Source organism: Podarcis bocagei, assembly GCF_964188305.1.
Source record: "Podarcis bocagei genome assembly, chromosome: Z".
Lineage (NCBI taxonomy): Eukaryota > Metazoa > Chordata > Lepidosauria > Squamata > Lacertidae > Podarcis > Podarcis bocagei.
In genome coordinates this window covers 41755906-41772485 of record NC_138140.1, presented here as the reverse complement: position 1 = coordinate 41772485, position 16580 = coordinate 41755906, and the positions used below count along the sequence as shown (strand labels likewise).

The following is a 16580-nucleotide window of genomic DNA, read 5'->3' as shown; positions in this document are numbered from 1 at the left end:
TGCGAGAAAGAGTCAATGCAGCTTTAAAGGGGCCAGCTTTAAAGGAAGGTCCACGTGAGCCTCGGTGTGTTGCCATTGATCGCATCTCCCGGCGTTGCAGCAGCAGCCCGCCTGCCTCTCTCTCTCACTCACTCACTTGCCGGTGAAACTGACACACATCGAGACGCCGCGTTTTGCGGGGCTCTTGCGGCAGTTCGTGCGGGGAGCCTGAAAAGGGGACGACCCGCGCTCAAGAGGCAGCAGATGAAGTTTGAGCTGTGAGCCCCCGCGTGGCCCGATCGGGGGCGGCTCGCTCTTTGGGTAGGGGAAAGGCAGGCAGGCTAGCGAGGTGGGGGCGATCGTTTGCTTGGCTCGCCCCACCATCTTTGCGTAGGGGAAGAGGGGGAGAGGCAAGCGTAGTCCCAGCTCGGCTGCGCTGCGAGCTCCTCCAAGCCAATGAGCCTTTGCAGGCTGGAGTGAAGAAGGGAGGAACGAGGGAGAAAACGAGGGCGAAGAACGGGAGGGAGTGAAGGAAGGAAGGAAGCAAGGAAGGAAGGAAGGAAGGAAGGAAGGAAGGAAGGAAGGAAGGAAGGAAGGAAGGAAGGAAGGAAGGAAGGGGGTTTTACTTCTGAGGCTCCCCACATTTGTGCCGATGCCCATCTGGTCAGTTTCGTCGTAGGGACTGAACTGCAGGGGCCGAAGAAGAACCGAGCGAAACGAAAACTAGACGAACAGAAGAAGGGAAAAAAATCATATTAATATGGGTCAGCCGGTGCCTCCAACTATTTTCCTCATGCTGGTGGGGCTTCTGGGGGAGTCGCTCGGAGGTTTTCCAAACACCATCAGTATAGGTAAGAAGCTCGTATCACTTTCCAAAGCGCCTAATTTATTATTATTATTATTATTATTATTATTATTATTATTATTATTATTATTATCGCTTCAAGGTTATACTGAAAGAAGATTGAAAGAAGTCGATGTTAGTAGTGGCGATGTGTGTGGGGGGGGGTCGACCTTTTCATCTCAAACTCGTATACCCCACTGCCTTTCCTCTTTCCACTCCCCCACCCCGCCGCCACTCCCGCAAGGATCCCCCAAGACAGGCACTCGCTAAAAGAAATTGTCATTTGCTTTAAAATTAAAATGCAGCGCTGCATACCTTTGGACAGATTAATAATGGGTCGAGGGTGGGCAGCGCTGGGACGGAAGTCTGGATTGCGGTACCATTATTAACAGTACTATGAGACTTGCAGTCTCATTTGAAATCGTGATTTATTTATGTTAAAGACCCCACCTCTTGATTTGATCGTCGATTGGGGTGCTATTCTCGTTAAAGAATTATCTGTAAGCCCTCACCCAATGGAAAAGCAAAACTTTCACTCATCTCCCCCCTTCCCCCAAAAAGGGGGCTAGAGAGGCTCCGTGTCATCACTCTATTTCCCCCCGTAATCCACCTGAATCCAAAACTTCCTCTCCCCCTCTCTTTCCCTCCCCACTCAACAAGATTCGCGAGGCACGTAACTCTGCCGTTTAATGGAGTACGCTTTTGTGACTCGCAGCTCTTCTAAAACCTCTAAACATTGTCTTGTTTGCAGACTCGTTGGACGTGGGGGAGGGGGGACGGGACGGTGTGTTAGTCTAGCTGATGGACTCAAATGTGCCAAGACTAATAGGACCAAGCTATCGGAAATGGCACAACCATCCATCGGGTGTCTCGTGTGTGTGTTGGGCTGGCATGAAGCGAGGTGGGGGGGAGAGTGGGGGCGGTTGGAGCGGACAAACGGAGGGGAGCGTGCAGGCAGATGGCTAAAATAATCAATTCCTTGTCTGCCTGCATATGTCATCAAACGAGCGTTGCATCCAATGTATTTGGGGGGGGGCTGTTCCGCGAGTGGGAGTGCAAAGTTCCCTCCCACTGGGGTTCTGGGGCATTGAGAAATGCCAAGCCGTGTTTAAAAATAGCGTTGTATTCATTTAGCGTAAGGCGCCGTTTTACCTCGGTTAGGGTTCCTCCCGCCCCCCTTCCGTTTGCGGCTGTAGCCTTTCCTACACGGCTGCAGAAGGAACCGGCAAGGGTGGTAGCGATACATAGGAAGCTCCTTTGGAATGCATCCCATGGATGCGCTGGAAGTCAGGCCATTGGTCCATCTGACTCACTGCCGTCTACACTGGCTGGCAGTGGCTCTCGAGGGTCCTTATTCCAGCCCTACCCGGAGATGGGGCTGGGGATTAAACCTTGGACCATCTTGCGACTGAAGCAGATGGTCTTTTTGTTTCTTCATCTCTGGGGGAAGGGGGATTGACTTCCTCCCCCCCCCCCGCACAATAAAAATTACAAGAATAAGTTCGGTTTGAAGGGTCCAGCCCAATGCCTTCTCCTTCACTGCTTCCAAGGCGAAATCCGTGCCAGTCTTTGTTGGGGAGACCTCTGTGCGCATTGCTGTTCAAAACTTTGTCCGTGCATAACGTGTGTCTGCTATGTGTTGCTCCGGGACCAAAACAGAACGCTTTTGAACCCTTACCTGGAGCCAAGACATAAAACCCTTGCAGAAGCCCGCCAGTCCCCAAGGTCCATGGAGCCTTATGCTATGCATATCTGATCTTTATCTGTGTTTACTCAGAAGTAAGTCCCACTAAATTCGGTGCATGTGTGTGTGTGTTCTTGGGTATATCTACACCATAGTTTAAGCCCGTAATCACACTGCAGTCCTGTGCCCTCTTATCTGGGAATAAGCTCCATTGAACTCAGGATGATTTACTTCTAAGTAGGCATGCACAGGATGGCAGGGTTAAAGGTCCTTTCCTATGCATGCCTGCTTGGAAGTAAGAACCAGTTGGAACTCCTTCCAGGTAAGGCTGCAGTCCGGTTTCTGCATCATTACCAGGGAACAAGCCCCACTGAATGTAGTGATACGTGCATTTAAGTAAGCATACGTAGGAATGGGCTGCGCATGTTTAGGGTTGTTTTTTTTTTGGGGGGGGGGAGGGAGCCATAGTGATATTGGTAGGATTTGTTTCAGCTTGCTTGTTTAAAGTATTTGTTTGCTCTGAACGAAAAGCCCTAAAATGATACCTTAAGGTTCTGTTGTGAGACACCAACATATATGAGGCATATAGACTGCAGGCAGCAATTGTATGCATACCTGTGGGTTAGGAATAAGCCCCGCTACACTCAGTGAGATTTGCTCTGGAGTAAGCATAGATGGTATTGGGCTACAGAAGCCCAATCCTATCCCTGTTTTCTTGGAAGTCAGTGGGGCTTACTTCTAGGTAAACATGCACAAGATTCCAACCTTGCAAGTGAGATAGAGATTGTGTGTACATGTTTCACATAAACCCTAGTTGTAAGCTGCATTATATGTTTGAATACATTGCTTAAGATCTGGAATATAGTATTTTTGCTGTGTGATGTTTGGTGATAAGCATCAGCTGCATAGCATATTCCCAACACAGTTGAAAATATGCAGGTTTTTTTACCCAAGCAAATAAACAAATGCTGTTTCTTCTGCCTTACAGGGGGACTTTTCATGAGGAACACAGTCCAGGAGCACAGCGCATTCCGATTTGCTGTACAGTTATACAACACAAACCAGAATTTTACAGAAAAGCCTTTTCACTTGAACTACCATGTTGACCACCTGGATTCCTCCAACAGTTTTTCAGTAACAAATGCATGTAAGTAGCTAGCTGGATTTTTCATATTATAGCCACTGCCTGTTTATAGACCGATGCCCCAACTCCACCGTCCAAACACATTATCTCCCTCTTGACCTGAAAAGCTATCTAGAACTGCATTTCATGTTTGGTAAAACTAGATTGCAGCAAGACATCATTAATTGCTCTTGCAGCATTTTTAATGCATGCTACTGTTGGGATCATGAATATGGTTTGCCCCCCCCCTTCACAAGCACCCCCCCCAATAAATCTGATGGAAGCAATTCCAAGTAAGACACATTTTCATGTGCCTCTGTTGCTTTGATGCGGAGATTATAAGCAGCATTTAGCAACAGCATGGATAGGAGTGTGAGCAAGTAGGTGGGGATTATTTCACAAATAATGTCTCTCAGGAACAAAATGTGGAGGAAGCTTTTTGAAGTGACCTTGAGGGTGGCAGAGGGAAATAGGCTTACTGGCCTCCTTCTGCCTTAAAAATAGCATTTCTTCTTGCTGAGAATGCCTTGATAAAAACCAGTGTGACTGTGCAAACTGATGGATGCCCTAGGAACCGAAGGGTGGGAGGAGAATTGGTGGAGAAAGCTTGACAGTCTGGAAAAATTAGCACTGCAAATGCATGTGTGTTTTTCATAGCTCTTGATGTTTCACAAGAGAAAAAGAGTGACTAGAGAGGGAGAGACTGAGGCAATCAGACAAGGAATGAATGTAGTGTGGTCAAGGAAAGCAAGTGAGTTCTGCATTCTGTTACATTGCAGCCTGTTAGAAGGCCTATCTTAATATTTGGGCATCTGTTTTTGTTTGGAAGAGGGATGACGTTTACAGCAACAAGAGCATCTCTGGCTGTATGCCAGCCTCTAATCTTAAATCCAAGGAAGCTGTTTAGGGAGCAGACAAAAGGAGGGCTTTTTAGTTCCAGTGACCTTCCACACTGAAAGCTTAGTTGGTGTCTGATTTCAGACTTGGATTATTTGAACACCAGACACTTGGGTCAAGGGTACATTTCGCAGACTGGATGGTGGACCGCACAATTCCAATTGTGTGGTGTTGGTTTTAAAATGTAAGGGATTCATATCCTGCCCCTTCCTCCCAGAGGTTCAGGTTGACACAAACCTGGGTCTCCCTGGTTCTAGTCTAGGGACCTTACAACCCGGGGGTGAGCCAACGTGGTATCTTCCAGGTGTTTTTACACTGTCAGCTCCCAACAGCGCAAGACAGCATGGCCAATGGTTAGGGATGATAGGAGTCTGAGTTCAAGAACACCTGGAAGCCACCACTACACCATGACAGCTCTCATGCCCTGCTGCCAAAAACCACTTTGTATGATGGTGCTTCACCTCTTTTTATAAAAGCTTTGGTGGACAGCAAGGAGGCTGGATTTGGTCTTGCATCTACCAGTTGCTGTTCCCTACCTTAAGGCATTTTCAAGAAAGAAAGAAAGAAAGAAAGAAAGAAAGAAAGAAAGAAAGAAAGAAAGAAAGAAAGAAAGAAAGAAAGAAAGAAAGAAATCCTTACTCTTCAGCAAATAATTCAATTTGTTATCATGGTAACATTTGTGTAAAATGTTTCCCCTGGACCTTCCAGTTGAACTGGTGATGGTGGTGTGTGGGAGAATAACATGATCCTTTTGCAAGATGTCCCAGGGACATGAAAATTATTGGGCAAGGAGCTTTGAGAATGTGTGAGCTTAGTTTTAAGAAAGCCTTTTTCTGTTGCACAGACAGAAGGGAGGCTCCTAGTTGTGCAATTCTATCCTATTGGTTTATGTTTTGTTTTGTGTAGGATTTACAGTTCAAGCTCTTTGGAAGTTTAAATGAAAATTCCAATAGTCATGTTTATAATGAAGGTTCCCAGTTTTTTAAACCAGCCATTGAAACTGTGACAATAACAGCAACATATGTGTGAACCTTAGCAGGATTTTTTTTAATGCTATGAAAAGCTACATCTGCTGGTTCCTGCAATGTTAAAGGTACAAGAGTGGGACACATTTGTTTCTCTGGTCAGTTGGCAAGTACCCCCGCCCCCAATAAAACCCTATGTCTAGATTTGGAGTTTTATTTTAATAATCCTGTCCTTCCCGAACAGCTCTCTTAACACATATCTGAGTAGTAATCCTTAATGAATGTAATCCCTTCAAGAGGCCCTATCTCAAACATAGTTTCCTTTAAAATATCAATTATATGGATTTAAACTAAAGGCACTGTACTTTTATGATAATTGGCTATTAACTACTTTCTTTTTTTTAAAAAACACCATAAGACTGCTGCTTGGATTCTATGAAGGGTGCCTCAAGGTGTCCTTTTAATGGCACAGATTATTATTATTTGTGTTCATGGTGCTATTGGAACAGTCCTGAGTGATCCCACATCCAATACTGTTTGTACCTACAAACATTTTGGAGCAGTCTCACTGCTTCATTTACAACCAGCACATGTTCTGTAACTTCCTGCTGAAACCTGTAACATTCTATACACCAAATGTTTGTTTCTGTCCACCTTGTTGCTCTCTAAGCCCTCAGGTCAGCAGTAATGTGGCAGCATTTGGGAAGCATCACAGAAAAACCAATAGAGCAGAATAAATACACCACTGGTGCATTTATATTGTGGCAAAAGCATGCCAGCCCAATGTATTTTGGCACCTGAAGCAAACCACAAAATGGTGCCCACCCCTCTCAGGGAAGAAGGGGTGAGTGAAGATCGTCATCAGGAAAAAGGGGAAAATAAAGATCTACAAGAGGAACATGGGGGGGACGGACCAGCAGCACTTCCTATTAGCCGAGACTGCTGTACAGGTGACTTGGGGTTGGGGCAACTAAGGAGGAGCACACCACAGTCATTGCTGCTACCACAGCAGCGAGTGATGTATTCATTGGAGGCTGGATCTACTGCCCCTGTGTATGCTACCACCTGAAGCAGTCACCTCAGCTTGCCTTATGGGTGAGCCAGCACTGAAAACATGTTGCAGAATAAACCTTCAATAAAAGTCCAGAGTCACTTGCAAGGCTGGTTTAAAACACTTGTCGATCTGAGATGGAAAATAAACACCATTCCTTCTTCTTTCAGTTAAACAAACACACACCCCTAATGATGAAATAATTGGCCCCTTGCTGCTCTTCTGTGGCATCCAAAGTCGTCATTCTCCCTTATAATTACCCTCATTTTAAGAATATAAGAGCCCTTTCAGCCAAACCCCAAAGTCATCCAGTGCAGCAGCATTATATAAACTAATAGTGATATCTGGTTACAATGGGTATGTAGGCAAAATGAGGTTACTGAAAAAAATAGGAAGAGGTACTGCCACATTGGCATCTTTCTCAAGAGACAATAGAGTGTAGCTCTGGGAGTGAAGTCAAACTACTGCAGTAGAAGTACTGAAGTGACATCCCTGGGGAGCAAGCCTGGGCAGTGCATATAGAGGTATTGCACTGCCCAGACAACACAACACCCTCCCTCGACCTTGCTGATGTGGTCCAAAGGAAAGCAGAGCAATGCGCTTGGCACCAGCAGGGCTGGAAGAGCTGCTGGAAGGAGGCTGCAAGGCACCATCCAAGGAGCATGGTACTGCCATGTTTAGGAGGGGAGACTTTAAGACAGTGCAGTGCCCTTTCTCATCAGCTCAGTAAGGGCTGAGAATGCTCCATGGCCACAGGATGTTAAGCATCAGTTGACAGAGGAATAGAAAACTGGGGAGAGATGGCAAATGGAATGGGCAATCTTGAGAGGCGGCATGGCTGGCTGGAACGGAGCAGACCACAAGTGCAGGAGCTCTCAACTTAGCAATATCTTATTGCAGATCCCACTTTAGAAGCTTCAGAAAAGAGGGTACCAGTCATGTGCTCCTGAGCATAAAAGCAATAGCCCACCCTCACTGCTATTCAGTGGCATGCTGCCTCTGAACCTGGAGGTTTTATATATCTATCTCAGTGCACAATCCTCATTTGTCTCACCCCCTTTAAAGCTATTCTCGATATTTGCCATGGAACTCCATGCATTAATTGTGCCTGGAGAGAAGCAGTTCTTTATCTTCACTCTTCTGAATACTACCAATCAGACTGGAATTGAACAGTTTATTAAATGCTCAGGAGCATATATCATGCATTATATTACTTGTTGCAGCAGCGCTTGATCTTCCTGAATGCATCCCTAATCCAATTAAAAAATAACATGGTAATGCCAAGGTGTATTTCTCCTCCACAACTGCGCATTTTAACATCACTGGAGCTGCAATTCTTTTCACTAGGACTAAGCCCCACTAGGTGCATTTAATTTTGAGTAAACATAGAGTTGCACTGTTGGTTGCTTGTTGCTGCTGCCCTTATTTGCCCATACATGTGGTTAGTGTGATTATAGGGTACATTTGATGCTTGCTTATGGCAATCTAGTCTGATTTAGCAATTAAGCATTTGGAAAGGAAACCAAAGCATGCTTATTTTTCCTCAAGTTGCACCCTATATTGGACCATGAGTTCTATCCAGGCCAGAGATGAGAAGCTACAGACTTCCAAATACAGCTGAATTCCAATTCCCATAGCCCCAGCCAGCATAGCCAATGGTCAGGGCTGATGGGAGTTGTGGTCTAGCAAAAGCATGTAGTGCCACAAATTCCCCATCACTAATTCTAGTCCAGGGATGTGGGTGGTGCTGTGGGTTAAACCAAAGAGCCTAGGACTTGCCGATCAGAAGGTCGGCGGTTCGAATCCCCGCGACGGGGTGAGCTCCTGTTGTTCGGTCCCTGCTCCTGCCAACCTAGCAGTTCGAAAGCATGTCAGAGTACAAGTAGATAAATAGGTACCGCTCCGGCGGGAAGGTAAACGGCATTTCCGTGCACTGCTCTGGTTCACCAGAAGTGGCTTAGTCATGCTGGCCACATGACCCAGAAGCTGTATGCCCAGAAGCTATAAGCCACTGAGCAGAAAGTGTGGTCCTACTTTGCTAATCATGGATTCTTCCAAAGGATCCTGGGAACTGTAGTTTGTTAAGAGTGCTGAGAGTTCAGAAAAGACTCCTATTCCACTCTCAGAGGTGCAGTTTCCATAGTGGTTTAACAATCAATCCCTCTACCCAAGGAACGCTGGGAATTTAGCTCTGTAAGGGAAATAGGGGCCTCCTAACAAATAGCAGGTGGGACGTGGGTGGCGCTGTGGGTTAAACCACAGTGCCTAGGACCGATCAGAAGGTCGGCGGTTTGAATGCCCATGACGGGGTGAGCTTCCGTTGCTCGGTCCCTGCTCCTGCCAACCTAGCAGTTTGAAAGCACGTCAAAGTGCAAGTAGATAAATAGGTACCGCTCCAGCGGGAAGGTAAACGGCGTTTCCGTGCGCTGCTCTGGTTTGCCAGAAGCGGCTTTGTCATGCTGGCCACATGGCCCGGAAGCTGTATGCCGGCTCCCTTGGCCAATAAAGCGAGATGAGCGTCGCAACCCCAGAGTCGGTCATGACTGGACCTAATGGTCAGGAGTCCCTTTACCTTTACCTAATCCTAGTCCAATGTCCTGCTTTAAAGAGTGGCCAGCGGCATCCATCTGGGAAGCTTAAGAGCAAAACACAAAGTAGCCTGTCCCTGTTTGTTTCAAGCATCTGATATTCAGTGGCAAACTCCCTCAGATCATGGGTGTCTCCACAGCTTAAAGTTGCTGTTGGATACTTTAACTTGTCTCTTGAATTCAGGAGGAATGACTGTGACTTGGTGGAAGAGCATGCACTTTGCATGCAGAATATCCCAAGTATAATTCATGGCACCTTCAGATAGAGCTGGGGAAGATCACAAACCTTGGAAAATCACTGCTAAGCAGTGGAGGCCATGCTGAGCTAGATGGATCAATGGTTTGACATGGTATAAGGAAACTGTCTAAGCCATTGCCATATCTTCTGTCAATGGAATTCCATATATGCTTTTTGAAAAGAAGTTACATTTCTTTATTTGGCAGTAGACTTGCAACAGACTATTCAATGCAAGTGGCCCGGTAAATTTGTATCTGATATGATATGTGAAGGTAAACATTTTCTCCCCCCCCCCCCACACACATCCTATTCTCCTGGAGCATCTGTGGCTAAGTACGCAGAAGAAAGGGTAGGGAAAAGTGACCTTGTCTGGAATAAAAAGCTCAGTTGACGATGTATTACAGTGGGTGGAAATACATTATTTGCAGTCCTGCCCACTGAACACTGAAGTCTTTGCAGCTACAAATAAATATCCAGAAAGGCCACTACTATTCTCAGATCTGAAAGTAATTTGTCTCTGTAAAGTCATAATGCTCATGCATACAAATATGCCCTAGTTCCCCAAAGTGTATACAAATTAGCCACTGCCAATCCCTTATCCTTATTAATGAGCTAATGCTTTTTTATGTTTTGGATACATTTTCCTACAATTGTGTGGCTTCTCTTGGATAGTCACCTACCCTCAAGAGCTACCATGTGATATTTGCCTTTGATATTTGCAACTGAAAATGAAAAAGTTGCAGTGACTCTACCGTGATTTGGGGTTTATCTGCACTGCAGATTCAACAGACTGTTTAGTCCATCCTTTCCCAACCTTGTGCCATTCAGGTGTTTCGGACAAATCCCATCAGCTTTAGCTAGTATAGCCATGTTCCCTTCAGCACCAGCTTCATGCAGCCCATGCCCATGGGGGTTGTACTCTCAAAGATCTGGAGACCACCAGGTTAGGGAAGGTTGGTAGTTGCATTCCCTTCCTTCAGGGACTCTGGGAAATATAATTCTGCGAAGAGTGGTTGGGGGACAAACTCAGTGCTTTACCAAATTACCTTCCTTGGGTGCAATTAGAGTGATAGGTATAAAACCAATATAAGTTTATACTATAAATAGAGCCCCATCATAATGAATACTGCAAGGGACAAGGTGGTCGGATTACTATTATTCTTTTATCGCTGAATTCTATAATATGTTTTAAATTGGGATGGTGCTAAATGTTCAGGTCCTTGGTTCCTATTTTGTTTTAACCACCCCTTTCTTTTTCAGCTGGGGCACTTGTAAAGGTATCAAGTGGTATATTGTTCTTCCTAAAGACATTTGAAGGTGTTTTCACCCTAATAGTTTCACTATTTGATCCTAGGGTAAAATCATCCCAGGTTGTTGTGTTGTGTGTGTGTGTAAATTTGATTCCCACGGGGTTGTTAAAATGCCTATAAAAGTATTTTGCATTCCAAAGATAGCCGGATAATTATTGCTGTTTTTATTTGTTATTTTGCTTTTTAAAAATAATGCCACCTTGTTTTCAATGTTTGCTTCTATCAGTATTTTTAAATGGATATTTAAATGACATGTATTTTTCCCTATGGAGTGAGCAATATATAAATTAAGTAAATAAATTTATTATTATTATTATTAGCCACCCAGAAGTGGCTCTCCAGGGTGTCAAACCAGGAGTCATTCCTAGCCGTATCTGGAGATGCCAGGGATTGAACTGGGGATCTTCAAGGCAGATGCTCTGTCACTGAGCTATGGCCCTTCCTCCCCGAGGAATCCAGGTGCAGTGCTCTGCTCAGTGAAGGATCAGTCAGGGATGCAATGGTCATATGTTTCATCCACAGCAACCCTGGCAGATGTCTAGCCTCCTGCTTAAATACCTCCAGCAAATGATAGCTCCCCCACCCTGCCCCACAAGGCAGTCTGGTCTGCTATTGACCAGTTGTTAGTGTTAGAAAGTTTCTTGTTTGACTGATATTTCCTTCCGTACAACCTTCACTCTGCCTTCTGGTGTAACCAAGGGTACTTTCAGGGTACCCAGAGCTCTGGCACTTAACAGGGCGTGTCTTAAGGGCTGGTCAGCTTGTAGTGTCATAAAACTATAAATGGAGATCTAATCTAGATTTGCGAGTGTGGAGGCAGAATGATAAGGAAACATTGTCCTAAGGTTTGAAATTATGATCTCTTGAAACCATTTTCTAATTTGATCAAGGAGGAAGAAAACTCGTTTCTTATGCTGTATCCAGTTTACTGCAACCTGGTCACATTTGAGGTAGCATAGACTTACCTGGGGAAACAGGGAAGGGAAAATGGGCTATTCGCTAAAAGGTATCATCTATTTTCAGAGGCAGAACTACTCTGATCTCATGAGATTGTGTGTGTGTGTGTGTACTCGGAGCACTCCCCCCTTTTCCAGTTAACTTGCTACATAAACCTGTAGTATTTTGTCTTGGCATACCATGTTTCTTATCTTGGTGTTAACACCTATCTGGGGATACAGAGGAGAGATGCTGTACTGAGCTGTAGCTCAGTGGTGGAGCATCTGCTTTGCCCAGATCCAACCCCCAGAATCTCCAGGTAGGGCTGGGAAAGGCTCCTTATCTGAAACCTTGGAGAGCCACTGCCAGTCTGTGTAGGCAACAGCAATCAGATGGGCAAATGCTCCGTTAGCTATAGTGTGACCATTCTACAGCTTTGGGTTCTCTCTCTTCCTTGGGGAGCAGGAAATGCCAAATGAAGCTGCTAACTTGCTTTGCAAGTCTGACGAGTGCATAAGTCAATGTAAGCAGGTGGATACAGAGGCATTGCAGGGTTCAGCTCACATTTGAAGTGAGACATCTTTGTTGGAGTATATTGAGACCGAGCAGCTTAAATGCATAATTCCATCCCTAGCATGACTACCTGTGTGTGTGTGTGTGTGTGTGTGTGTGTGTGTGTGTGTATAAATAAATTCCCTCTCTCTGAGTTTAATTCAAAACCTCCAACGGTGTCTTTTACTGTTAGGTTTTCAATTATGTTTAACGTTCTGTTGCTCCTATTCCCTCAAAATAAAGCACTGCTGGTGTCTTTTTCTGTTCTGCTCTTGTAGTGCACTACACTACATTGCTCCAGCCACTGCAGTGTCAGCTCATTAGCACTCAGATCGCATATTCTCTCTCTCTCTCTCTCTCTGCACTGTCATCGCAAAAAAAAAAAAAAGAGGGCTGTTGTACACCTTTATGGTCAACAAATGTGGTCTTGGATTACGCACCATTTGCAGGGGATTTTTAGAAACCCAAGCCTTGGGTTATTTCACCCACCCCGCTCTGGAATTTTCCAAGGGAAAAGGGTTAGCTTTAATACTTAAAACCCTGCAAGAAAATTGGTTGATCTTAGTGAAGGTGGGGCCTATTTTTAAAAGCTGTAGTTGTTCGATGCAGATGATCTCTCATCAACAGCTAGCCACCTTGACCAATCTACAGGCCACCCTCTATTCTCATTCCTCTTATTAAATTTCCTTGTAGGTATCTGTTCAAAATCTTCAGCTAGCCCACAAAGAGAGATAACAAATGTTGATCTGTCTGCATCCTAGATGCAGATGCCATGGCATTTCCTCCTTTGCCAACCAAAGGGAAAAAGAGCATAATTACCTAATTATCCTTGTTTGCCGAGATCCATTTAGATGTTTGTTTGGGTGCTTCTCATCAAATGGGGGGTTTTGTAGCTTTTCTTCACTATTTCTCCTCAGTGGTGTGGTGTGTTTTCTCCCCTCTTTGATTCGTTTTCAAGCATTCAGAGGGATGGGGTTTTACAAAACAAAAACTTGGCATGTTTTGATGTGGTGAATAGTATTACAGGACATGATATGACCCACAATTTGGAGAGATCATTTAAATAAGAAAAAAATGCCTTTACTCCCTGCTATGTGCACCACTTTTCTTGTCTGTTGCTGTTCCTCATTTTCTGTTTCCACTGGACAAACAACTTGCTTTCCTTGCCTCTGGGTCTTCTCTCTCTCTCTCTCTCTCTCTCTCTCTCTCTCTCTCTCTCTTTTAAGCCAGCTGGTAAAGCAATGATGGTGCAAACTGGTCATTTCACTGCTGCCCAAGATGCCTCTGTTTTAAGGGAATTAACAGAGGAAGGGGAGTAGAGAGAGAGGACAGGGCTAGCAGTTGAAAGTGCAAATCACTCTTAGGTACCTCAAAGGATGGCCCTCCCCACTGAGACACTCTAAATGTGGGTTATGTTTTGAGAAGCTCAGTTTATATAGGGCTCCTGTGTTGTTCCAGACATCCAGACACCAGCCAGATTGGGGGCTTCTGCTTAGCTTTAAATGATAATGGCATCAATTAACCCAGCCTTTACGTTAGTGCAGGTGTGGTGAACATGTGGTCCTCCAGCTGTTGCTGAGCTATGCCTCCCAGCATCCTTGGCCATTGGCTATGCTTGCTGGAGCTGATGGAAGTTGTCCATAAGCATCTGGAGGACCAAAGGTTCCCTACACCTGTTTTAGTTAGTGCCCTTCTCCTCCCTTACCCTTCTGTACTGCTGCAGTTACAATTAGCATGATGCTCCATGATTACTTCTCCTCCTGCTATCTGGATCTCATTAAGTTTCTGACCAATCTCTGGCCTCGCTAAAGATGAATTCATAGCAACAAGAAGAAGTGGTGACAGGTGCAAAGGCTTTGATACAGATGAAGCCACCCTTAAAGTCAGTGGTTCATAAATCTCTCTGTCCATGGACACACTTGACTGTAGCTACCCACCTGTAAAATACAAACAAGGACTCCTGGTGTGTTGATGACCTGTGAATGACTAGAGACATATTTTCAGCATTTATATACTGTATGTGGTCCCCAAGACTAAATTCTCCCAGGTTACACTCACATCATAAATTAAAGCAGTGCTATGCCACTTTAACGGGGATGCAGGTGGCGCTGTGGGTTAAACCACAGAGCCTAGGACTTGCCGGTTTGAATCCCCGAAACAGGATGAGCTCCCGTTGCTCGGTCCCTGCTCCTGCCAACCTAGCAGTTTGAAAGCACATCAAAGTGCAAGTAGATAAATAGGTACTGCTCCGGCGGGAAGGTAAATGGCGTTTCTGTGCACTGCTCTGGTTTGCCAGAAGTGGCTTAGTCATGCTGGCCACATGACCCGGAAGCTGTATGCTGGCTCCCTCGTCCAATAAAGCGAGATGAACGCCGCAACCCCAGAGTCGGTCACAACTGGACCTAATGGTCAGCGGTCCCTTTACCTTCACTAGGTAGAGGTGTACGGGGGGGCAGGGGGAGGAACCAGCTAAGGGGACAAGATCCACCAGGATGAGAAGCTTAGGATGCAGAAGATGCCCAGCTGACTGATGGTGACACTGGCTCCCTTGGCCAATAAAGTGAGATGAGCACCGCAACCCCAGAGTCGGCCACGACTGGACCGAATGGTCAGCGGTCCCTTTACCTTTACCTTATGCCACTTTAACAGCCAGGGCATTCCCCACCCTAAAAAATTCCTGGGAGCTGTAGTCTGTTAAGAGTGCTGCAAATTGTTAGGACTTGTACAGCTTACACAGCTAAAATTACCAGCACCCTTAACAAGCTACAGTTTCCATGATTCTTTTGGGGAAGCCATGACAGTTAAAGTGGTGTAAAAGTACCTTAAATAAATTCTGAAGATGTGCCCCCAGTGTTTTGCAGAGACCTGGGCATCTGCTTGTCTTATTATTGACCATCTGCTTCTGAGAACCTTTTCACTATGTTTGATGCAAAATGTGAACTGCATTTCTCTAAGATGAGTATGGCCAGTAGTGATTGTAGCTTTACTTCTTATGTTTGGAGTATTCTTCACTGGAGCAGAAAGAGCCTGAGTTCTTACTTAAATAAGAAGCCAGGGGACTTTCATCCTCTGAGGTCTTTGAGAGTTTTATTTCCCATTGACTTCAGGAGCAACAAGACCCAAGCCCACTGGGAATATTCACATGAGAGGGCTGCAACAGCAAGCCAAATCTTTGACAAATTTGCTACAGAAGACAGCAGTTCAGATCCAAGGGAGCATAGAGATGCATGGCAAGCAAGGGAGAAACAGAGTGCTCAACATAAATGGCTATTTTAAACTGAAGGTTTAGAGTAGGGAGAGAGAATCTCCCATTTGAATAAATAGCAGGAACCTGCATTGTGACTTTCCTTTTGCAATGGTATGTAAAGCTGGTCTGGAGAACATTTGGCTTTCTTGATATTGCTAAAATATCCCAGCAGGTATGGCATGATGGGAGTTACTGCTCAGAAATACATGGAGAGACAACTGTTCCCCACATCTGTCGCAAAGTGTTTAAATTTTTTGTATTTTTTAATGCATGCACAATGACTGATCAAACTAAGCTTGCAATTTGAAATTAAAGAGTTTTGAGGGACCTTGGAAGTCATCTAGTCTAACACATTTTGGCACATAATGGTATAAATAATATAAACAACGACCCCTACACAATGTAGGATCAAAACTGCACAGTGCAGCCACAGCATCCCAGAAAGATGACTGCCCAGACTTTACTTATATATCTCCAGCGAAGGACAGCCCACCATGTCCTGAGACTAATGTTCAACAAATCTTACTGCTATAAATTTCTCCTAAAGCTTATCTGAAATCTTTCCTTGCAAGCCTGCTCCATCTACTTTATGACAACCCTGTATGACAGCCCTATATTTAAACACAGCTGTAATATTTCCTCTTAATCTTCCCTTCTCCTGCCTAAACCTACCCAGCTCCACCAACCCAACACCATAGGACTTAGTTTCCAGACGTCCTCACTATTCTGGTTGCCCTCTGCTGGACACGCTCCAATTAGGACAATGATAGGGAACTTGTTGTCTAACAATATCTGGGATGACCACTGGCAGTGCTGCCTGGTGCTGAAATAGTTGGCATGAAACATGTTTATCTACCCTGAGTTAAGGGATGGGTCATGATTCAATGGTAGAGCTTATGCTTTGCATGCAAAAGGCTGAAGGTTGAATCCCTAGCTTCTCCAGCTAGGGCTGGTAGAGATTCCTCTCTGAAACTCCGAAGAGCCTTTGCCAGTCTGTGCAGAAAATATTGAACTGGATGAACCAGTTATATAATTCAGCATCAAGTGTTTGTCAACAACTAACCTTTTGACTGTTACAAATCCCCCGCTTCGGTTGGGACCACACAGGAAAATAAGATTGCCCTAGGTAGGATCCATTAGTTACGACAAGTAGATGTATTGGCTTG

General features: G+C 45.1%; 1 protein-coding gene across 12 annotated transcripts in view; it reads left to right on the top strand.

Moving 5' to 3' along the window:
• Positions 1–560: 560 nt before the first annotated feature.
• Positions 561–16580, top strand: part of GRIA3 (glutamate ionotropic receptor AMPA type subunit 3) — a 219331-nt gene continuing 203311 nt past the window's right edge. For all 12 annotated transcript variants that reach the window (XR_014003986.1, XM_081178988.1, XM_081178989.1 and 9 more), the window contains exons 1-2: positions 561–830; positions 3496–3654. Coding sequence is in view for 11 of the 12 variants with exons in the window: in XM_081178988.1 (XP_081035114.1) it covers positions 740–830; positions 3496–3654 (250 nt within the window). In the remaining variant the exon portion in view is untranslated. The remainder of the gene's footprint in view (positions 831–3495; positions 3655–16580) is intronic.